The following is a 25,017-nucleotide window of genomic DNA, read 5'->3' as shown; positions in this document are numbered from 1 at the left end:
TGGTAGGAATAGATCGAGACAACTGTGTGATGACAATGAAATTTGGCAATGTGGCACGGAGTGTAAGAAGTTGTGATGATAATGATGATGATAGTGATGACGGTGATGATGATGAAAAGAATGATGACAATGTTTTACTAAGTTGTAAACAAATAAATATATAAATAACTTTATTTAATAAGTCAAATGAATTTCACGCTGTTGTGTTAATTGTGGACTAGCAAACTATTAAGAATCCCAACTGATGGGAGGCTGACCAGTTTGCTATTTACACAATGCAGTTGAGAAGTTGAACTCAGGACTACCAAGAACAAATCTAGTTAGTATTAGGGTGGAGGATTTGAACCAGGAACCAGCACCCTTAACCCACTTGGTCACACCATCTCCACTACTAAGTTGCTACATTGTTTTAACCTTGGATGCTATACAAGTCACTTTGTGTCGTGGCATAACAGGGTGTCGTGCTCCATTAATGACATTTTACAGATGGCCCTGTAAACCTTTCTTAATTTTAGGTAAATTGACAACTCTAGTCTCAGAGGTTTCTTTTAGCCTCAAATGTCAGATCTTTTCATGCCCTGATGGCGAGAAGACATCTAACATTTCAGAGTAAGTGTTTCTTAGTTACAAACTAAAGTGGCAAATTTTACACTTCAAGAATTGCTGGTTTTCAGTGTCATGCAATTCAAAATAGATCAAAATAAAAATCAAAACCAGCAATAGGTGAAGTCCAGAATCTGGGAAATGAAAGAAGGTAAATATGCAAAGACTCTCGCCAAATTCTGGTCACAGCAATTTTTCTCATGTGAGAGAAATTTTTTACCCAGATTTATAGAGATTTGTATGGAGATGCCATGCTGGTGCCCATCCGTATGGGCACCAACATGGCGGGCGGAAACCAACAGAAACATCTGTCACTGAGTTTTGCTACAAAAGAGTGAACTTATCCCTTGAGGAACTAAAACATTAAAATAATACTTTTTCTAAGACATGAACTGTTCAGATAGCCAAGTTCCCCGAAATAAGTCACTTTTTAACTATCATGAGAACTCTCTAGGCCATCATGTAAATGCCGCGTCACGCAAAAGCTTAGAAATTCAAGCACAGCATATCACAAAACCAAGAACCTATTAGGAGTGAAAATTTGTATGAATATTAGTTTTCAGCTGTTCTTATACATCATTAAAATAAAATCTCAGGAAGATCAATAGTTTTGTAGCTCGAATTTTAGTGACATCATGTGAAAACCAGCTATACTTCTCCATGTGGAATAGGACACAACAAACACATATGAAGCATTGTAACTAAAACTTAATAATCTTAAATCTTCAAAATATGTTGGTGGCTGAAAGACTGGGGTTTTAGAAAGATCAGTGAGAACAATGGATAACAACTGTGAAATAAGCTTATTTATTGTAAACTGAAATGATGCAAAATAAAAATAAATTCTAGAATATATTATTTAATAAATAAAAATCAGCACTACAACTATCATTGGATAATGATTTACCAACTACTGTATGTATTTTCCTGAACATAAAAATTCTGGTACAGTATAAAAATGTTCAGAACAAGCTGTCTATGAAACTAAAATAAAAATATTGCTAACCTGGAGCACTTACAGAAATAACAGACAGTTACTTTTCATGAATAAAATTTTGAACTAAAGTTTCTATCTACTCTACCAGACAGTGATCTCATAACAGAGTATGACTGTGTCATTTATTCAGATTAGTGAAAAGTGAGAAATAATATTTATTACCATTTACGTCAAGATATCACCTAACTACTCTGCAGAGCCATTCCTCAGATTCTCTAGAAAAAGATGGCAAAGTCAGTGACTTACACCAATGATAAAGCCAACTGCTTTAAAGTTTGTGACAACCCCACCAATAATGTGCAGAATCTCTATTTCATTTGTAATTAGTCCTTTTGCAGTTCATCTAATGAGCACTGCCACATTTTATTTCCCTTGTTGCTTTGTATAAAATTGATTATTTCCAGAGGTACCATAGGAAACAAATCTCTGTATTAACATTATCTTTTAAATGTTTGCAAGTGTAAATAACGTTCAGTGTAATATAAATGAAATGTTACTAAGAATTTTTTAAAATGTCAAAATGGTGTCAATTTGTTATAAAACCATCAGTTTACAGAGTAGTAAACTTACACTGCTTAAATTCCATTTTAAATCATTTTAAATACAATGTACAGTTCATAATATACAATTTTACTTCTTTTAGATAAATATAAATGACATCTTTTTAGTTGTTTGTAAATACAGTGCAACAATTTATTTTTATAAATATTTACAAAAGGTCTAGATAGCAGCAGACGTAAAGATTTTAAGGAAAATGACCATGTAAATCTAAAATTATCCTTTTAATTTACACCTTTTCGCATTCTGTTGTTACTATTTGTCTTAATTAGCATTTTTGCCTACTTATTATTCAACTTGCTTTGTAATCATTCATTCAACTGAAGATGACAGAAGTTCTGTTGAAACATGTCTTTTAAACTTAAAAAATTGGTCGTTTTCCTTAAAATCTTATAAATATTTACAAAATAATATTCCTTTAAAGCACTTCTAAAATCTTTCTCACTGTTGGGTTAACCTGGAAAAATACAAATGTAGCAATATAATTTATTAGTGACAGTCAATTATGGGAAGCAATAATACAGGTCAGAATTTAAAACCAGAAAAACAGGTCTCTCAAAAAATACGTCTCATTTTCAGCCTTCTAGGGAGGACACATCTGTAATGACGTTTATTTTTGTCCATAGGTGTCCACTTATGGAAGAATCAACAGTCAGTAAAATTAATAATCAACTTACAGAAAATCCACTCAGTTTGAATTTCAAACCACAGAAGTCTGCTTCCTCTATAATTTCCTTTGAGCTGTAGACATTGTTCTTTTCTGTGATTCTAGAATACAAAGGAGTCACTCTGTAAGTTTCAGCAATTCAAGCAGGTTTCCTTAATCAGTTTTGTACAGTGGTTAACAAAATAGTGCACAGTGAACTGGAAACCTAAGTTAGAATCCAGCTTCAGTTCAGTTTCTAGATTAAACACGTTTGAGGGTTATCCAAAATTTTATTTCCATCTTTGTTACTTGTAAAGAAAGTAGCAATGTAAGCATTCACTTACTGAGTTTCTGAGAAGAGCAATCTTTCAGAAAATGCAGCAATTGCCGAAAATTGTGCTAGGTTAAAAGTAGACTTCTCATGTCCTTCAACCATCTGTAATAGAGACACCAAATGGGTTAATCATCTGGACTAATACCAACAAGAAAATATGCCTATGCCATAACTATTAATTTACCCTTCAATGCGTACATCAGTTAAAGGAGAAGTTGGGTACAGGAAAGTATCAAAGTCTCACAAACCTCTATTAATTTCTTGACTTGTTCTGTTGATATGTAGTCCACATGAATTTCCTTTAATGCTCTGTCTATTTCCTTTGATCAAATCAAGATAATAGAGTAAGTCTTGATACAACTTCCAAGCTAACTCTAACAAGGGTTTTTTTGGTTTTTAACACACATTTCCTAACAGACAACGACACATAACAATGTAAAGAATGCATACCTTAAAGGTTATTAAGTTATCTCGGTCTTTATCCACCTTCTGAAATATGTGCTTGTAAAGTGCCTTTCTCCTTGTACTATATATCAACATGTAAACATGTTAACATTACCTTCATTATTCAAAACGTTTCTTTAAATAGGTACTTAACGATTACTCATTAACCAAGAAAGAGGTCTCTACAGGAAAATCTCAAACCAAGACCCTGCCATGTTGACAGGGCGATAACAAGGTCAATACAGCAAGGCCGAGGTTTGAGATTTTCCCATAAAGACACATCCAAGGTTAATACATTGTTTGTGATAATGGATTTCTGCTTTGTTTTTTAGAATAGTGCCCTAGAATTAGCCAATCAGAGCGTGCATGATATGGGCTACAACCACAATCCATATAATAATAAATTTGAATGGCCTCTCGTTTATCTTATTTGACTGATTGGAATAGACAAAGACCTACCTGATGATGCAGTACTTCGTCAAATATTCCATGGGTGTCATATCTTTAAAAGAAGAAAAAAATACTACGTTAAGTACTTCATCTAAAGTTAATATTTGCACCCTGGTCCAAGTCAACTGACAATCTTGTTTGTCTACAGCAAGATTGTCCTTGTGAAACTAGAGACTATTTATAGTGGCTAATGTTTAGATAATCTGCAGCTTAGGTCATCACAGTGTTAGTCATCGACAACAATCTGATTCTAAGGGCTACTGATTATCTTCTGTAGACAATCACCGCTCAGGTTGTGAACATTTACGCCAGACACCAACAACAGTGTTTCTCAAGATACATGTGTCTGTCAAATGCACAAGGTGATCATAAAAGAAATATATACCTTATACAACTTCAAATTGATAAAAAAATTGGTAATTAAAAAAGTATTTTTTTACCTGCAAGCAACTTGACATCCATGGGAAGTTCAAACCGACTGGTCTGTTGTGAAAGTGCCAGTCTGCCCTGAAGCCATGGCTTCATGCCTTCTCTCCTTTGCTGAAAAAAGGGAGGCTAAATAACTCTTAGTTTATGTCGAGCTAGTATACAACAGTTGACAACTGACAATGAAGCATTGGGTTTATTTTGCCATTACTGGTTTAGCCCCACTGTGAGAAAATGAACCATAAGACATAATACAACCTCAGACTCCCTCCTTTAAAGGACTTTGCATTAATTACAGCATGTTAAATTTAGTTACTTTCTTTTTTACAATGATTTTCTCCCAAGCATTAGTATGAAATCTGAGTTTTTAACTCCTGAATCAAACTTGGAATCCGGGATTTGAATAATACCTTCTGTGCATCAAGAATGGATGTCATAACTTCTGTACTCTCTGCAGATGGTACAAAGAAAGGCATTTTTGTGGAGGTCAATGAACCCTTCCCTGGCTTAAATGACTCTCGCTTTTGCTCCAACCGGTACTCAAGTAGGTCCTATGGAGAAAAAATATTTCAATTAATCATACCATCAAAACATCAGGAACTTGAAGCAAAAAAAGCTGATTCCTGTCTGTACATGTTGGTAGGAGTTTGTAATTTCAACTCTGTCACACATACTGAACATGGAAGTCTGCTAGCACTTCACCAAAATCAACTGTCCTGGCTTGTCAAATGAATACATCAATATCCCACTGAAACTTGCTCAGACAAGAAAAAAAAGCAACACAAAGCAATGGCGGTGGCTCCAAGTTTAGGGAAACAAATCAATTTTAACTTTGCAATATGCCAAACTCATCTCTACTCATTTTAATTCTCCAAACCTTCATCTCGAGAATTTTTCTTAACTTAAGTGTCTCTTGTGGAAGAGAAAGTTGACATACTGTATGCTAGGGACGACAATTTTCAGATCTGGAATAGCCCATACAGAAAAAAGTTGGTCTCTGCACTTCCATGTTATAACATGTAACTTAACAGTGCTTCTTGTTGTCTAGTTAGCTAACTGTAAGGTCATGTTACAAATTAACAACAAGCCATACTTATAATAAACAATGTGAAAATAGCAAAAACAAAATTAACTTGAAACTTGAAACTTACAACAAGATATGGATTTGAATTGTTCCAGGTTGATTTTATGTCAAAACTACTAGGGTTTAAAAATTGTATGTCAAAACACCAACAAACGTAAACAAAATGGAACTGAAAGTAAAAATATTGTTTCAGGCAATTATGCCTTGGGTGGTATGGTAATAACAGGCAGGTGACTGGATAATTGGGGTAGAAAAAAACCATTAATATTATAATGATACGGTAATTTTATTAAGCGCAAATATTTTAATAAGGAAAAAGGATTATTTGGAAATTCTGCAAGTTTTCTCTCTCTTATTTGGACTGCACAAACAACTTGAAATGCCCAATAAAATTTTGTAATATATCAGTACATGAAGATAAACAGTTTTAAATTCTTAAAAGAGATGAGTTTATATTTATTTTTCATAACTCAATGATTCCCCCTGAGGCTAATTGTTTTCAAAAAATGCAAAGTTTTTACAAATTCATTCATGTACATCCCAAAACCCAATCTTGGGCTCTTTATAAATTATCTCAATTGCCACATTAGAAATGATGAAAAAAATATTGGTGAAAAAAATATTTTATCTTGCTAATGAGGTAAAGATGTTGGAAATTTTATAACATCTAAAAAATAAAACATATTAAATATTAACTTCAGTGTCATCACCTTTGTTTTATATATAATTCATGATACAATGATGAGACAAGGGAATATGAAGATTTTTAAGAATAATAGGTTCCCCTGAGGCATTTCAAGAGTTTTAAAATTTGGTGGTGTTGACATTTTTGCATGACAAATGTACTGCAGGAAAGTAATTTTTTTTAAAAAATATAATATAAATACTAGTAACAGTAAAATATAAGGCACAGCAGGGCTGGAGTAATTTATATTTATTTGTGTATAGTATGAATCAAAAGAACTGATCCACTTTCCAGCTAGTAAGAACAGTGTCTAATTATCTTACAGGAACATTTTAAGCAGTTATTGAACACAACATTTCTGAGATTAAAACCCTAAATTTGCAGTAAACACAAGAATACAAACAAACCTTTGGGTCATACATCCTGTAAGCTCCTGATGCCCTTATGTACTCTGGCTTGGGTAAGCTAGAAAGAAAGAAGCTTAAACGTCAAATTTTGCTAGTGGAGCCATTTAGGGAATAGGATGTAAACTTCTTTGTCCAGATCACCAAAGGATTAGTACACTGCATGCAGGAAGAATTATTTGAGGACCTGAGGTCATCTGTTAAAGTTTTCATTTCTCCAGTCGCAACTGACTTATTACTCTTGCGCTCTCATCATATTTAAACCTCTGTCCAGACATCATGAGTTAAAAAGATTGTTTGCTTGCAAGCAGATGATGTTGCCTTTGACATACATTTATTTGATTCCTCTACTCTTTTGAATGTATGTTCATGATAGTCAGAGACATTTTGAAGAAAAATGTTTTTGTCCAACGTATTTTCATCCTTTAACTCTCTTTGTGCCATGGTCTTATTAATTTTGATCTAGCCTTAAGGATTTCTTGTTCACTATAATTGACCATCCCTTGTGTATGCCTACCTGTTACCAACAATACCAAACAGTTTTTGAAATTGTACAATAACTGTAGAGTTCCTCATTGCTCCAAGTCAGTCAAAATATTCTCAGATAACATTTACATTACGGGGCAAAATCATCATCGTCATTGCCTTTATATTGTGGTTGGTTCTGCATGTAAGTTGCTAACGATGGTATCAAAAACAGCTATAGCATGCAAAGGAGGCTTGAGGTAAAGCAGCTGGTAGGAGAACGTATGCACAAGCCAATGCCCAAAAATTCATTTCGCGCTCACTTGCAGCTCCCAGTGAGCTTTCAGACACCCTCTTAGTGTCTGATGATTTTAACCAGTAATATTAATTTTAATGATGCAATTCCTTAAAAATTATAGACTTTCAGTGTCTTTGATTATTCTTACATGTGCTAACAATTTCCCAATGAAATTTTCAAGAATATATGTTGCACCTGTGAAATATATTAAAGAGCAGCAGCATAATTATAAGTCTTATCCCCCCTCCACTCAAACAAGGGCCAGCCATAGACAACATCAAAATCTCAATACTACGAAGCCACATGTACTTCCAAAATAATAGTGAGCCATGAACTGTGTAAAGTCTTTAGCGTCCTCTGTCACAGACTTGATTAAATCATGCACATTTTAAGTAGAGAAAAAAGAAAATATTCTAGACTTACGTTTCAGGCTCTAGTTTAGGAGGTTCTTGTGTTTTTTCTTCTGGCATCTTTGCCTCTTCAGGCTGTTTCTCGTCTTCTTTCTCTTCTGTCTTTATGTCATCCACCACTTTCACTGGCCTCACAGGTGACGGTTTAACTAGTGGTTGTTTACCTGCCACTTTGCGCTCCAAAACTGGTGTCACTTTTTTCTGTGGGGTTGGTATCACTTTAGGCTCTTCGCGCTTAGGTGGCGGAGATTCTGCCTTGCCTGCGGCAGGCTTTAAAATTGGTTTGATTGGAGGTTGCTCCTTCTTTTCTTCTAAAGGTGGTGGTGATTTGAAACTTGTTAAAATAAGAGAATCTGAAAATTTGACTTGATGTGTCTGCATCTTTGGCTCTTCAACCTCACTCTTCTTGGAAACCTCTTCTGGTACTGGCTTCTCTTCTTCCTCTTTCACTGGTTCCACTTCGTCATGTACAGGTTCCTCAGCAGGTTCTGGAACAACATTCTGTTCTTGTGCATCATCAATGTTTTCCTCTTCCTCTCCTTTGGCTGCCCATTGTGGCATTTCAGGAACAATGATTTGTAAATCATTGACAGGTTCCTCATTTGTAACCTCTGTTTGTTCTTCTTCAGGAGATGGATTCTGATCTGGACGAGGTTCCAATTTAGTTATGATAATTTCAAATGCCTGCAGTTCAAGAAAAATAGTTTTGGTAATTAATGATTTCTATCACTGATTTGGAAAATGATTATTTGAGAATACATGACTTTAATATATAAATTTTATATTTCCATGCAACATTTTGTTTGTTCTTCTTCAGGTTCAAAGCCTTTTTTCCAGTAGTGTAATGGCTGCATTCGCATCTATCATCATGTCTACATTTAATTGCTACTGTTGGACATCTATTACTATGGATTTACATTACTTGAGAGCCGAGTCTTATGTCCACTGAACAACATAAAGGGCCAACCCACAGACGACCACTCTCACATGGCTTTGATAGCTCAGTTGGGAGAGCATCGTGCCAGTATTGCAAAAGTCGTCGGTTCAAATCCCATTCAAGGCCTGATAGTTTTTTCAGGTCGTTTTTCCAGTAGTATTATGGCTGCATTCGCATCTATCATGATGTCTACACTTAAAATATTATTATAATTATTCCTTTCTGATCAAAATTAGTTTATATACAGCTGGAGCAAATAATGGTACAATGTCCATGTTAAGCTTGCCAATGAAGGAAATAACTTAACCATGGCAGCCACTAAGTGATTACTGAGTGGAGAGAGGCACTGTAGGAGTGAAGTGTCTTGTTCATATCCCCAGCCAGGGCTGCTTGATTCAGAGGCAAATGCACTAACCATGAGGGCACCATGCCTCCACAAAGGTTAACAGAAGTTAGAATAAATTGGTTCCCACCTGTTCAACAGATTCTGGGGTCTTGTCATCTGCTTCTTGTTCTTTTTCCTTTGATTCAGGTGCGGCTACATCAGGTATCACATGATTATTAGACTGATCTTCTTCTTTTTCTCCTTCTCCTTCGTCTAAATATTTATTAACAAGATCTTCAACGGGGTTGGCATCCAAATCCTCCTCTTCAGCTTGTATTCCTTCATCTGTACATGGTTCACAAATGCTCATTCAAAATAATTCTTACTATTTTATTTCACATTCTTATATATCATATTTTAATATAATATTATTCATAATTCTCTGCCTGTACTATAGAATTATAATGTTCTTTGTTAAGGTCAAGACACATGCAATTACGTGTGATCATACACCTGTAAGCAAGTGTGTGGCATATTGCATGATTTGTCCCATGCAGTCAGAGCATGTAGGAATATGTTGAGTCAAAAATTTTATGTAATCTGCACTAACTGATGTAAGTGTGGTTTTCCGAAAAATGAAGTACATTGTAGGAAATGTTTTTCTTGTACACTCCCAGGAGTTTGGGTTCTAGTGTGAGGTGGATTTAGACCACATGGCTTGATTCAAGGCAGAGTTTGTTCGTTGCCATCAGTGATCGCATGACATGCAACTGTTTTTTGTTTTTTTTTTCATGTGTAATTCATTCCCCTGGTTTATTCTCATCTCTGTTCTTGTTTACGTAAGTCATTTTTTGGCTCTAATGAACAGGTAATGGTTACAAGTGTTAAATGTAAAGGTCAGGCTGGGTAGTTTAGCGTAGCATCGGGCTCCCAGTTGTGTGCAAGAAGAAGCATTCCCTGTCTATTTAACAAATTGGCATCAGTTTTTCATGCATCTGTCCTGTTATTGATCATGAATTTCATCATAACATTGTTAAAGTAGCTGTGGATCCACGAGGCTATAGCCGAGTGGATCAGCAGACTACAGTACACTGTACTTTGAAAATGTTATAATGACAAAATTTGTTGTCAATAACAGGACAGACGCATTAAAAACTGACATCAATTTGTTTTTTACAATAACAGATTGTCAAATTGTCCACTCTCACTTGTTGATGCATCGCATCAATTATAAATCCATGTGTCTGTCTGCTTATTGACAATGAAAATTAACCAATGAGTGCATGAGAATTTCTGCTGCAGTTATGTTACACCCAAAGGGCTTCACTCTATTATTGTACCTTCTTCTGGTGAGTATTCTCTGTCTGATAAAGATGCCTCAGAGGGTGTGGCAGGTACTATAAATTGTTCTTCATACAGCACTGTCTCCTCCATGTCATCGTCTCCATACAATGGAAAATCTGTTTCGGCCAAAACATCCTGGTGGTCATCAGGGACAGAGAGATCATCATCGTGACCTGTCTTTAAATGAATCTCTGCACCTCGTATCCAAAACCCAGCTGGCTTCACAAAGTGAAGGTATTTAGGAACATCTCCTCTGTGGAACTGAAAAGAACATAAAATTTAAAAAAAATTAGCAGTAATCTTCTGTGGTCTGTTGTGAATCCACCTGAATTTTTGTTGTGACAATTTTGACTGAATGCTACGTGTAAATGCAAGGTAATAAAAAAAGTTGACTTTTGGCAAGCTTACCACTGCAGGTCTTGAAACAGGCCAAAACTGTTGTCTCTGTCAATAAAAAAAAGGTCAGATGCAGTCAGCGACAACAATCAGAAAACAGCTGATAAACAGTGTTAAATAGTTTGAGCACATAATTTACATGCACAGCATTAGAAACCAAGACCTGATCTCAATGTTGAACAAAGTGAGAGCTGTATACATGTAACAACTTAATTTCTGATCATTTTTGCTTTAAATTAATATGTTTACTGTAACTTTGCAACTTGGCCTTGATTGGCCAATATTGGCCATGCATATTCAATGAATACTACTTTTAAAAAAATGGTGTTTCAACAGTCAAGAAGCAAGCGTACTGCAACACTTTTTAATTATTTCTAACAAAAAAACTCTCTCAGGAAGCAATGTGCAAGGATTCTTAAAGAACTTGCGAGATCCTACAAAGAATGATTTTAAGATCCTAATGAAATCCTTAACAAAATGTTGATGATATTAAAGGATCCTGTCAAATTAAAGATCATTGCAATGATCTTTTCCAATATATAGAGATGAAAGATCTTCATTATACATGTACCAAGGATATCTTATTAGACCTTCAAGAGATCTTTAAGTAAAAGAACTGTGAATCCTTGAAAGATCCTTATCTGGAAGGATCTTTAGCAGGTGACTCTTTGACCTGTAAAGATCCTAAAAGATCTTGGAGGTTTTTCAAGGGGAATGCAGATAACACATAATTTTTTATTTATGGAATCAAGTACAATTTTGAATGAATTAACATGGAAAACTAGACTGTTTTCGTATTCTTGGTATTGGACTGAAACTAGCTGCTACCGTGACTAACATGGGGAGTTTTTTCAAACGCAAATGACAATTATCACTTTTTAACGATATTCCCCGCATGAACCTCCATTGCAAGCTAGTTCCAGTCCAATACCAAGAATACGAAAATGTATTTGACCATGGAATAGCCTGCTGGCAATGATGTTTTCCTCTCAACATTCTTGAAACAGGGATTAAGTGTATAAGGCAAGTTACTTGTGCCTAAAAGAGATTGGGATGAGAAATGGGTGTAGCTTGATTATTGTTGCATACCGAACAAGACGATGACTTTGGTCTAGGCTGATAAGCAGAACAGCAATGTCTTAAACCATTGTGTGACAGTACATTCTGAATAACATCTGGCATACAGGTTAAAGGACGTGTAAAGGCTTTTAATCTCTGTATATCAGAACCATGTTCAGGAACAGAGTTCACAACCTCAATTGCACTAAAATCGTATGGAAGTGGAGCAGATTTACAGCGTTCTTTATGTCGCTTCTCCACTTCTTCTGGAGATAAAAGAGAATGTTGACTTTTTGCAGAACTTATCCTGTTCTGCCATGCACGTTTTGGAGCACTTCGGACAGATAAGGCTGCTGAACCCCCACATGATTTCCCACTTTTAGGTTTCTGAGGAAGGTAATAATCCGCTGGCCTCGGGGGAGCCGATTTGCATCTTGCTTTGTGAAGTCCAAGATATAATGACGTAGGGGACGTGCTAGGTCCTGGTTTAGACTTTTGAAATGAGCTCAGTGAACTTCTTCCACTCCTTGACGATAATGGGCGTGACGTTGCTGGGGTCGGTGATGGATTTCTCAAAGATGCATGGCTCCCTAAATGACTTCCAGTAACACTATCTTTGCCATCAACATGTCTTCGACCGATTCTTGGAGCAGCACTCTTGATACGCTGAATAGGCCTGCCTTGCCGACGCCTGGCCGCATTTGCATTGCTGAAGAAATCATAAAGTGAAAAAGGATCTAAATTAGGGTCTTTTGTAGAAGCCTTTGATCCTTTGGTTGTCCATAAGAGATGTTGATCATGGGCCATACTGATTTGCCAAATGAATGCAGTTCTTCTTTGGTAACGTAAATCAAACCAAGCAACCTAACACTTGTTGTTGAGTAGTTAAAATTATCAAATAACCACTGCTCAAATATTGAAAATATTATGGCGTCAAATGTTCTACAAGAAATCCAAGGTCTGTCCACATCTTCCAGACACTAAATGCGATATCCACTCATCATCACAGGTTGACTTCAGAGTAACCTAACCAAAAGAAGATTACCATGAGATAAAACTTTTTATTCATTCAGTTCTTAAAAGAATTATATAGAGTTCATTATATGCAGTTCAAATTTCTTCTTCAATAGTGATCTAATCGGGAGGTCTCAATTATGTCTTTCCCTCATGTGACCCCCAAATTGACAAGTATAAACATTTTAGGGCTAATGCTCTGAACGAAATTCATGGTTTAGTTCTAGCAACTAAAATTACACAGCTGTAGGGTAAATTCTCTTATTACCAGCTCTTCTATTTTAACAGTCAATTTTTGCCTAGCAATTTTGCAGATAAGTCTGCACATAACCCCTTTAAACATTTTGATAGAGTGACCAATTTACTACAGTAAAATAAATTAAAATAAGGACTCTTGCTGGTAGTCCCTGACTGATTGACGACAATTTATTATTAGTTTCACAAGGCCATATTCAAACAAACTTCCTGCCTCAAATAGACGCTAGTACCCTTAAAAACAAACTTTAGTGATGTGTAAGTTTTTATTTGCTCCTGGAATTAAAAGTTTCAATGTGAGACATGCACATTTACTAACAATGTTCAGTTGACTTCATAACTATTAGCTGCTATTGTTGTATTCAAACCTCATACCAGCAAACTTTGTTTAAGGAGTAAATTGCACTTCACTGGACCTTATTAAAACTCCGTGTTCAAAAGAATGACTGAAGACTACAAGCATTCTTGTCATTGTCTTGGAAGTCGAATCAAATAAATGAGGAATTTTTAATACAGTAAAATAAATTATTATGACACACCAACAACAGCTGCAGAGCAGAATGTGTCGTCATAACAATTTCCATGCATAACTCTTCGCTGTGAAATCGAAAAAAAAGCTTGATTTCAAAGAGAGTATAAGTTACATGTGCATGTCTTCTGCATCCTTTGTCATACTGCAGTGTATTAATTTCATTTTGGTTTAGTAATTATAACTCTGGAACACAGAATAGAAAAGAATTTTCGTCATAGTAGTTAACTCGCATTATTTTCTCATCGTCCCAAGTGAATATGCTTTATTTACAAGGTCTATCGTTTTGTATAAAAGCTTTTCATACACCCAAGGTTTATGTCGAAAGTTATTCGGAGCAAAGGAGATCATTCATGAACGAGAGTTCATACGGGTAAACTGAAAATGTAGATAGCATCAGTCAAGATAAGCTGCTCTTTCCCTTGCAAAGACGAATAGTTACTATTAAACAGCAGAAATAACGGTAAAAAGTCAAACATCTGACAACAAGACACGAAAAAATGACTAACAAAGAGGATTTTACAAACCTGTTCTCCGCTCGCTTCGAAGCAATGGAATGTAACGTCTAGTCGATGCTTTGAAGCTTCTACCCCATGTTGACATCATTTCGGGCCAAGAATAAGCGGATTTAGACAAATCTCCGACAGTATGATCCGCTAAGCTTCACAGCAATAAAGCAAATGTTATTTCGTCGCCACAGTGAAAAGTCAGTCACGCATTGTTTGCCGTTTCTAGCCGTACAAACTGTTGGCCAATCAGAAGCGCTCTTAGAACAAAGGCATCGTCTTCCAGGATAAATCCACGTTCCAGACCCCGCGCTGCACGTTGTCGTGACAACCGAAAAGTGTCAAAATTAACATAGTGGTGCCAAAGCAAAGATGCTTGCGCAAACGCCGGGAAAGGAAAAACTGATCATTTCGAACGAGTAAGCGATATGTCATCAACGAAGAGTTCTCCTTCCCAAGCTAACATCAATGTTAACACGTTGATTCAGGTAAACAATCCTCTGCCGGAACAGTGGACTTTGGTAAAGGAATGGCACATAGAGAAGAGAAGTCCTTTTGAGGGTTGGCGGTCCCTGGCAAACACGCAAATAGCTCACATGTATGAACAAATGAAGACGTCTATTGAAGAGCATCCAAATGCGTTGTTACGGTGAAAAAATGTCATAGAAGGTGGACTAAAACTTAAGTTTGGAGCCGATATCTTCTGTACAACGAGACTTTGCCACTTAATAATTAATTACTAGACACATCTACAGTCTGTTCTCTAATTAGTAATATTCTCCTTTGCATAAGAGTGAAAAATCAAGCTTTCAAAAGCAAGTGTTTGGTGGTTCTTTCACTCTGGCTAGCTGAAATAGCAAGTTACAAACACTGGACATCGGAAAAGAACTTGAAAACTTTGGATCTGTCAAACAGCGATAAAGAAAGTCCTTGACGAGTCCTTGGACGGGATTACAAAACTGTATCAAACTTCCTTGGTTCCACAAAGATTTGTTATAAGTTAGAGTTGTTAAATTGTTTCTTTTTCGTTGTACACCTATAACGTTCGACATTAAGTTCCGCAGGTTAGCAGTGTTTTGAAGACTCTAGCAATTTTGAGCAAGCTTAAGTCAGTCCAGACAGATTGAGTGTTTATGTACAAAGAGATCAACAATGTATACATAATTAAGAACATTTTGGAAGAAACTGTGAACGCTAGATAGTGTAAGAGAACTGTAAAAGCTTCACCAGGTTAATCAGAAGGAAATAGGAAGAATAAATAGGCCCGTAATATGACTGAGGGAAGAGTGAAATAACAGGATTTTAATTTTAACAAAACGCGTGTATTTGAACTAAAAAGATAATAGTCATTTCTAATGAGAGTCTCTTTTGTGTTGTTTTACAATACTGCATAAATATTTTGATCCCTTTTCAGTCATATGTTGTTTGTTCATTATGCCCGCCCATTCGATCACAGTGAAGCCAACAAATCTGACAAATTAAAATTTTCTCATTGCAAACTGCAGCAGGGGAGGTGTTGGAGACAGGTCGGTGAATTTTTTTTCAGCTCCCTCTTCTTGCGTCACCAATTTCGTTCATTTTCCCGTGTATTTAAAAATTTTACGGCTTTTCAAGATTCCCTCTCAACTGCCAAAGCTGCGAAATTCAGAGGAAGAAAGGAAACCTAGAATGTGGTGAAGCAAAATTTGGACATTTTTAGTAATCAGTGGTGAAAATTGTTGTGAATTCGCGCTCGTCCGCTCGCTTTGCTCGTCGAATCTTATTCCGTCCTCGCCGGGAGCCTGTTCGCAGGCTAATCTACAGTCTGCGTTTGATTCTTGCTACAGAAGCAAATTCTACACTGTGATACATGTATAAAACTATTTCAAAACTACATACAACAAAAGTACAGGAGAAATTAATAATCTATGGATAGTCTGTGAGTTGTATGACTTGGTTTCTAGACACCGTAGACATGGAGTAAAGTGACCCGCGTACTTTGCCTCACTATGGTAAAGCTAATAAGTTTCCCGGGATAAGTTTACCAACGAAATATTGCAACACAAATTGCGCCGCAGATCGCTGGCTAAACCCCTTTTACCATCCTCCGTTGACTCTTCTTCTTATAAGCGGTCCTGCTTGTCTGATCAGCAGTCAATGACCTTTTCAATTCCATTCTAGATCTGTGAGTTTGTTTTTTCTCTTCAGGTGAAATGGCAGTTACAGTTGATCTCAATTAACCCAACGATCACCAGGCGCCAGTACAAATACAAATGACTTTTCTAATTACAGTGTGTATTTATTGACGGATTTTCTCCCCGACTACAGTAAAAAGGTGACTTGGAATCGACTAGCTTACTGACCTCGCCGGCAAAACACCCATTTTCAAGAAGAATTCTAAGTTTGTAATTATGCAAAAAGTTTTAGATTTCTCGGCTAACGTTTTACATGTAATACTCGCACATGAAACAATAGTATTCTTAGTTCATTCTCAGACCGCGAGCAAACATATAAACAGATCGAATTTTCAATCCATTAATTTTAATTCGCTCGTCTACGAACACCTAGTTCTTTTACTGAATAATGCACAAATTAACTATGCATTTTCCATAATAATAGAGAAAGTCGAAAAAATAAACTGAATACCGTCGCCTACCTTTGTTGCGCTCTCTCGAGCGTGTTTGGATCTCAAACCAAATTTCCCCGTTCTGTCCTCAAAGTTGGTTCCATCAAGAGCAGTCGTACACTTCTTGCAGTGTGGCCAAGGACTTGGATGAACATGCTGACTTTTTCGTTGAAAATGAACGTGATTTAGGTGGTATGAAAACCAGAATTTGTACTGTTCCCAAGCGCGTTGGGAATCCATGATTCACTGGCGAATTGCTGACTAGCTACCCCTGGCTTTCTGGCAACGTTGATTTTTACCCTTCGAGCAAAATATTAAGACGTCTAACTTTGTGCGAGTTAAAAATTAGCTTTTGAGGACGAAGCTCGATTTATAAATATGTGAATTCGTGGCAGTTAGGAACAGATACAGAAAATCTGTTACAAACGCCGAACAAACATTGAACAAAGGAAATAACAAGTTTCTTCACAGGAACAAAACTAATCTTGAAATGCTTGGTGACTGACAACCCCGGGCTGACAACGCGGAAAAGCGTTTTGAACTGCGAAAGACTAACTACGGAAACCCAATCAACAAACATCGAAACTCATTTGGGATTCTGGTAGTTAAGAATACTTATGTTTTGGTAACTTAACTGTGATATGATGCTAACCACACCAAACCCAATTGGTGGATAATTTTAAAACACAATGCGCGGAATTTAGATTAAACAGGTGTAACATCCTTATGTTTTAAATAATGCATCTTTTAAAGCACCCGGAGTTGTTTTTTGATGGTCTTCGTTAACTTAAATGACAACTTGAAATTCAGCGCTGCCGGCGACTTTTGTCACTTTTCGATCGCAAGGAAATTTATATTTCCGGTACTAAAAAAGGTGAAAATAAACTATTTGTTTAGTAGTTTTTGAAAGTTCTGCATCTTTCCAAATCTTATACTGTACCTAACATTGGAGAGTCGAAAGCTTGGGACCACTGAGTTAGCATAAGTTAAGAGAGACTTATAGACGGAACTTTCTCTGTACTGCATCATTGCTCCGTGATCCCAGATGACGCGATTATCGCACAAAACCCCAGTCAAGGTTACATAGTACAGAAGTGTTGAAACGGCTACAAAAACAGTACCCATTTGGTATGAAATTCGTTGAGAAAAGGTTTGGTGTTCATCATTATTCTAGCTCGCCGCCTCCAGAAGCGAACTTGAAACGGTAAAGTAGGTCAAGTTGCAAATCGAAGCGGGCAGAAAAAATGAAAAAACTTTCGTATGCCTGGGTACTCTTGCGTTCAAAGGCCATTCTCGACGCTAATTATAACGTTGTTCGGAGAATCTAGCACAAGCAATCAACGAGTTTCTACATTTGTCAGTTGTATTGTCCAACCGGAGCCCGTCTCAAGTTAGGTAAAAGACGGTTTTTGCGCACACTTCACGCGACCCCTGGTCCGTTAGCAGAACCGCGCGTTTGGAAATTCCCGGACTGCTATACTTTGACATCTTACATAGCATGTGTGCCAGCTATCTAATTCTCTTAGCAAGTAAAGGGAGGACTTGATACTCCAATGAAGAAAACTCTTTTGCACAATAATTTAGTTTATTGAACAAACCAATAATTGATCGACAACTACAAAATTTATCCCTTACTTTAACTGTAGTGTATCAATATGTATTTAGCTGAAATTCCAGTTGATATATTTAATTTGTTGTAAAAACTTGACTTTATAGAAAGTTGTGGTTCGACTGCCAAAAGCAATATGTCTAAATTTGTTGCTTCTGCGTTAGAGAGGTTTTCAATAAGTGTCGAAAGTAACCAGGCAATTACTTTGGTTTTGGTCTTACTAAGGTGAGAGATTGGCTGAGTAGTCTAAGTGGTAGGTAACTGGTTTGTGCTTGGTTTTACGACACTCAATTGAAAACCGTCTAAGAATTCTACAGGTTATAAGGCAACGTCGTTCCCAGAGTCTCTCTCCTCTGCCGACCAAGGGAGGCAGGGAAGAGAGAGCCTAGGAACGCGTTTGGTTATAAGGATCACATGTCACATGACGGCCTGACTGTAACCAATCAGAACAAAGATGCTATTTTTTAAACCAATCACGTAGAATTGGCTTTTTCCCGCGTTTGGAACGGGTTGCACGTTTTTGCTTCGTGCTCCAGTTGGTTTATAAAACTACCAAATTGCACGGCATTTTGTCAAATGTCAAACAGACAGTTTGACTGACAGTTATACGGACTGAGGCACCAAAAAGGTAAAACTGACTGTCCGTATGAGAGGTCACCGTCAGAACAGCTTTTTCTAAGAACAAAAGAAATGTCGGTGATATAGAAGTGTACGTAAGGTGAGGTTTGATTGTACTTCCTCCATTCAAATAAAGAGTACAATTTTAAAATTTCAAGGTCGACTAGTATTTCTTTTTCTGAAAATATACCTCATGCTAGCCTTACAAGGTAGCGATTTTAATCACTATTTGATTCTGTATTAAAACACAGAATCAATATTATTTACCAGAGTGTATTTGAAACCTCTCCCTTTCAGGTTAATCAATGGATACAACTGACTTCACGGCACCCAATACAAGACAACCTTTGTAACTGGATTCGGAAGTTGTGATATCCATTATAAAAGAATGAAAAAGACAACATTTAGTTAGTAAATCTTGAACATGTAGAGAGGACTACATTAATTATACGACTATAAAAGACTACATGATCATTTTTTCGCACTCACAAAAATGCGTTCACATCAGTCACTCAACGCTCTTTACATCTTAGCACGATCCTTGAACAACTGCGCCAACTTTGTGGTAAGCATGATGTTCCCTTTTACTTTCAGCTTTCCCTTCATGAATAACTGCTGAGGGTTCGACTTTCCTGCAGCTATGGAGGCCAAGTCATCGTCGTCCACAATTATACTGCAGTCTGGCTTGCCTTGCTTACATGGACCTACTGTCACAGAACCAGCGCCTCTTTTCAGATCCACTGTCCACTGGCCAGCAGTCTTGCCCCCTTTCGTCACATTCCATTCAAAGATGCCATTGACCTTCTTGACAAGGTCAGGGTGATCAGAGACCCGTTTGCTGATTTCATTGAACAGGACTTCGCTCTTTAAACCTGACTTGCCGGGGCTTGACAACAATGTGTTAACATCCTGTGGGGACTAATAAATGAAACCAAGATTAAATGCTGTACAAAACTCTAACCAAAAGTCTCCGAGATAATATCCAAGACACGAGTCTTGGCATACAGACTGTATATCTGCATGCCATTTAAAAAAGAATCTTAGAAGAAAACATCTTTTTTTATTCTTTAACTGTTGGTTTGGAATATCTTGCAAGGAAGACCTCAACATTTCACTTGCTGCTAATTTGAAGCTATTGTCTCATTTGCTGCTGCTGAGATCTGTCTTCCTAAGGTAGCCTCCCTTGAACAGTGAGTCAGTGGTATCAGATAAAATATTAGCCTTGTTCAAAGGGGAGAGAAAGGGGATTTGAACAAAAAGTGAGAGACTGGCTCCTGCTTGTCCTTGAATTCAACTTCCCTCTCTCCATCTCCTTTAAACACCTGCCACACCACTATATCAATATCGCCTCTACTTACAATAATATTATTTCACTACTCACTGGTATTGTCTCCTTGCCAATATCAATATCCTTCAAGTCAACATAACCACCTGACAGCACCACCTGACCAGATTCAACAGCTTTGCACTGAAGAGAAATCCTGTTGCCCTCTTGCCACATGGCAGTCTGGATTGTCTGACCAGGATAAACGGGTTTGGAAAACCTTGCTTTGATGGCCTTGAATTTACTCACATCATTGTTTGCATACTGCTTCAATACATGACGTGCAGCATAACCAAATGTGCACAGACCATGAAGGATAGGACTTGAGAAGCCTGAAGAGTAAAATTGTAATATGAAATGAAAACGTAACCAGTATTGTAGGCCTGCAGTGCATGCAAAAAACTACAACAACATAACTCTTTGATAGAACTGTGCCCTCTGCAAGTACATGTACTACATGCTGAGGTAATTATTATGAAACACTTTTCGTTGAACCCTCTAAGGGTCTCCCTCGGTTACTAACAACAGATTTCTAAAATAACAATGCTAGTACTCAAAGAGAAGCCAGTGAAGCAGAGCCTTTGATCATATAAATGAGATACTGATGGTGTAAATTATCTTCATAAGAACTCGACTTCCAATTTTCCCAGATTTAGTAAAGAATCACGGGCCAAAAACTCAAATCACATCTGATCATGATTTCTAAGCAACTAAAAAATGAACTATTTCTTAAATGTTTGATTCATCTCATTTATCTCATTTACTTTAAGAATCCCTTGGACTTGTGGGCAAAGGTCATTGGTACACCCTTCACAGGTACATGGAGTTAACCTCCATACCTTTTCAGCAAAACCTGACAGAAGGTCATAACAACTTCTTTCTTCTATAAATGATTGAGTAGCATGAAAGCTTTACTGTACCTCCCATCTTGGCAAAATCTTGATCAATGTGAATTGGATTTTTATCACCACTCAGTCGATAAATGGCAGCCTGGCAGCAGCTAGTCTTCTCCTGGACACTAGCATCAGGTGCACGGGTCGGTACAGCAACAAGTGGCTTGGCATGCTCTGATCGTTTTTTTCCTCCAAACCCTCCAGCACCACCAATGTAGATGGAGAACTGATTGAAGCACACTGCTTCCCGACTGTCATCGTAACTGGTGACATTTACAAGCACAAGTGCTCCTTTCCCTTTGTCAAGGATGTCTCCAACTTCTCCTTTGGTTGTCAAGGTGCCTGATGGTAGCAGAGGTTTGTAGAGCTCCAGATACTGTTCACCATGAAGAAGCTTGAAAAAGGATTGCAACAAATTAAGGGAGCACTGTCATGGAATTTTAGAGTGATTTTGAGGAGTTCAATCAGTATGTAAAGTTCTATAAAAGAAACCCCAACAACACCAGTTTGATTTTGAGAAATAATATTTGACAGATAACAGACAGAAATAAGAAAGCAAGTAAGATTAAAGGTGACATTTCACCAAAATCTTGGTATCATTCCTTTTGCTTATCTGGCTTGGTCTGAGTTATGCAACACAGATTACTAGAAAATCAGAATCTAGTTTCAAACAGTTCCTTCTATTTAACTTACTTGGAAATGGGCATTTATTAGTTGAAAAATGGCTGCCTCCAATGTTCAAAGAGAAACCAAAATTTTGATAACAAATCCAGATTGATGTCAGCAAAAATAAATGATACTCTAGATCGGTGTTTATTTAATAAGGTCTTACAACTACCTACCTTTGCAGGATTGAACGGCAGTCCAGCTTGTTCTACTGCTGTCATGACAACAGAACTTAAGCTAACCTAGAAAGGCAAAGGGAAACATAACAGAGTAAAAGCATATTGAGAGATTAAGTGATTAATTACTACTGAACAGTAGCACCCCCCTACCTTGAACTTGAACTTGACCTCCCCAAATCATTTTCTCTTGGATATACTGATTCATCCACTTACTATCAGCTAGCCCCCAACACCTTGAACTACAGTCAAACCCCTTTTACGTGGCCATCCTTGAGGAAATAGGAGGTGGCCGCTTAATAGAGGTTGATGTACTTTGAACATATTTCACCATCAGGTTAATTTCTTAGTGAAGATGGAATAGAGTCAAGGCAATCATGATAAACATGTATTTGAATGATTTTACCAGTTGTCGCTGTCTATTTCGGACTCTTCTCTATCTTTGCCTTTTCACAAACAAAGCTTACCTACGGGTATTAAAGTTTGGTTGGCTGTTTAATAGGGGTAAAGACAATAGGAAAACCCTCATTAGGATGACCAAATGGTGGCTGTGGCCGCTAAATGAGGTGGGTAGTTAATAGGGGTTTTATTTGCAGTATTTTACTGACAATAAATTATTATTTCTGGACTTTGATAAATGGCTGCTTAACAGGGGGTGGCTACTTTATAGGTGGCTGCTTTAAAGGGGTTCAACTGTATTTTTTGTTTCCCTTTATAGTTTGAGATAGTGGGGTTTGATTGCAATAACAATAAGCCAAACCTCAACTTTTAAGTCTGTAAGTTGAAATGAACTTACTCCATGAAGTTTTTCAGTTATAAATCTAGACATCTTTGCTACAAAGTTAGAATAGGCTCTGTGGAGACAGTGTGGCCCAATGGCCAGTGGTTTAGACTCCAGCTTGAATGGCTTGGCTATGACTCCTGGCCAGTATCATTGTGTTGAGGTTTGGGGCAAGACACATCATTCTCAAATCTCTCCACCCAGGAGTATACATGGGAAGTAGAACAATGCTGAGACAATCTGACAATCTGTGGGGAACCAACATCCCCTCCAGGGTGGGAGGGGAGGGTAACAACAATACTCTTAGTCACTTAAAGTGAAAGTGACAGAAACTGGAGTTAAACACCATTTGAACCAACCCCTCCATTATTCATTCTAATTCCCCCCTCCCGGGGGGAGGGGTTCTGTTTGATTTCACCAATCAAAGCTGATAATTGTAAATTATATTTAACCAAAACAATATGCCGTTGGCAGGAAATATCAAATGTAACAATCAACATATTAATTATAACATATAATTAATTTCTAACGAGCCATAGGTCAAAGAAATGCATGGAATTTTGCTGCAGTATACCTGAGCTGGAATAACTCCAAATGTTGGCAATGTGCTGAAGTCGTCAGCTCCTTCATAAAGAAACTTGAGATGAGATGAGTCCTCTTGCACCGTTACCCCTACTCCAAGTGCATATAGGATCACATCCTTGGCCTCATATGTAAAACTTGATTCTGCAACTTTGTGCTGTTTGGCTTTTCCTTCCATGCTCGAGCTTTGACTATCTGGCACAGTCTCATTAGCTTCTTCAATTTTGGCTATAATATCTGTCATGTTCTCCTCCCTTTTCTTCTCCTTCACAGGCCCTGACCAGTCTGTGATTTTTTCCCAGTTGTCTCGCACCATTTCAGGCGTCACAGTGACACCACCCTTTCTCAGCATTTCACCTGTGCTTTCATGCCACCTTAACTGCGCACCCCACCCACCAGCCATCTCAAATACACCGCCAGTCTCCAAACAGCTTTCATGACAAAGGTACACAACAAAAGGTGCAATATATTCCGGCTTTAAGGCGTCAAACACATCTGGCGGCATTAGTCCCTTAGTTAACCTTGACGCGGCAGTAGGGACAATGGCATTGCTAAGCACATTGTACTTTGTGCCTTCAATGGACAAAGTGTTGCTGAGACCAATAAGGCCCATTTTAGCTGCACTGTAGTTCGCTTGACCGAAATTCCCCAAGACACCAGAGGTCGAGGAAGTCATGATGATTTTGCCGTACTTCTGTTTGCGCATATGAGGCCAGGCGGCCCGGGTCACTTTGAACGCCCCTCTAAGATGCACCCGATGGACGAGATCCCAATCGACATCGCTTGTTCGCCCGAACGATCGGTCCCTCAGAATGCCAGCGTTGTTTATAAGAACATCAATCCGACCGAATGCATCCAGTGCTGTTTGGACAACTTTGTCGCCATCCTCGACAGAGTTGTAATCAGCGACCGCTTTGCCTCCGCGAGAACGAATTTCTTCCACCACCTTGTCGGCCGCCGCGCTGTTTTTACCTCCTCCTTTAGCATCTCCTCCGAGATCGTTCACTACAACATAAGCACCTCTAGAGGCAAAAGCGAGCGCATATTCCTTCCCTAGCCCTCCTCCTGCCCCTGTGACAAGAACTACACGACCATCAAACCTCAACTCATCCGCCATCTTTGAGAAAATGTCGCGTGACCTTGATTGACACTGAGGGGAGAAAGAGTGCAAATTTTTCAGGGAAGTACAAAGACACAGAAAAAAAAAGTGGGTTTTCAACAAGTTTGATTTTATTTTTTGAAAGATTAAGAACTTTCATGAAAAAAAGACGATTTTGCTTTCTAGTAAGACGGTCGTTATTAAGCTTCCCAGAAAAAAACGTCTTTTTTATCGTGTGTGAAGTTATTACCTTTCCTCCCAACCCTAGCGTTTACTTTTGGCATCACATGAGCCACAGATTATAATTTAGGGTGCGGAGGTAGGGGTCTAAAAAAATATAAACCTTTCTACACTTTTCTAAGACCTAGTGGCGTTCGATAAAAGAAAAGAGAACAAAATTTTGACCATAAAGCTTATTTTAGTTAAAAGAATATAATTTAGCTAGCTAAAACTAATGATTCACTGCATGACGCACTTACTCCGCTGTATCCCATC

At 37.6% G+C, this 25,017-nt stretch overlaps 2 protein-coding genes across 4 annotated transcripts; both read right to left on the bottom strand.

The window, feature by feature from the left end:
- Positions 1–1,391: 1,391 nt before the first annotated feature.
- Positions 1,392–14,392, bottom strand: LOC110066143 (uncharacterized). Of its 3 annotated transcripts, XM_089279581.1 has the most exons (16): positions 14,191–14,392; positions 11,896–12,891; positions 10,819–10,854; positions 10,407–10,671; positions 9,215–9,411; positions 7,818–8,488; positions 6,635–6,692; positions 4,869–5,009; positions 4,473–4,587; positions 4,042–4,084; positions 3,589–3,664; positions 3,387–3,458; positions 3,149–3,240; positions 2,836–2,926; positions 2,567–2,615; positions 1,392–2,317 (listed from the first exon to the last, which is right to left on the bottom strand). In XM_089279581.1, the coding sequence occupies exons 2-15, from the start codon at positions 12,670–12,672 to the stop codon at positions 2,577–2,579; spliced, it is 2,673 nt and encodes an 890-aa protein (XP_089135707.1). In that variant the 5' UTR covers positions 12,673–12,891; positions 14,191–14,392; the 3' UTR covers positions 1,392–2,317; positions 2,567–2,576. The 3 variants fall into 3 exon arrangements, with proteins under 3 accessions (XP_089135707.1, XP_020629002.2, XP_020629004.2); XM_020773343.2 differs by having other exon boundaries at positions 1,392–2,615; XM_020773345.2 differs by having other exon boundaries at positions 1,392–2,615; positions 4,473–4,572; positions 14,191–14,391.
- A 3,948-nt stretch (positions 14,393–18,340) lies between these two features.
- Positions 18,341–25,016, bottom strand: LOC110066163 (peroxisomal multifunctional enzyme type 2-like). Its single transcript, XM_089280522.1, has 5 exons — positions 23,416–25,016; positions 22,061–22,126; positions 21,246–21,612; positions 20,383–20,657; positions 18,341–19,919 (listed from the first exon to the last, which is right to left on the bottom strand). Exons 1-5 carry the CDS (start codon positions 24,538–24,540, stop codon positions 19,524–19,526), a joined length of 2,229 nt encoding a protein of 742 aa, XP_089136648.1. The 5' UTR covers positions 24,541–25,016; the 3' UTR covers positions 18,341–19,523.
- Between the last annotated feature and the right edge of the window lies 1 nt (position 25,017).

This window comes from Orbicella faveolata, unplaced genomic scaffold, assembly GCF_042242905.1.
Source record: "Orbicella faveolata isolate gen_17 unplaced genomic scaffold, um_ofav_v1 contig_47, whole genome shotgun sequence".
In the NCBI taxonomy this organism is placed as follows: domain Eukaryota; kingdom Metazoa; phylum Cnidaria; class Anthozoa; order Scleractinia; family Merulinidae; genus Orbicella; species Orbicella faveolata.
This window is presented reverse-complemented; position numbering and strand designations above follow the sequence as displayed.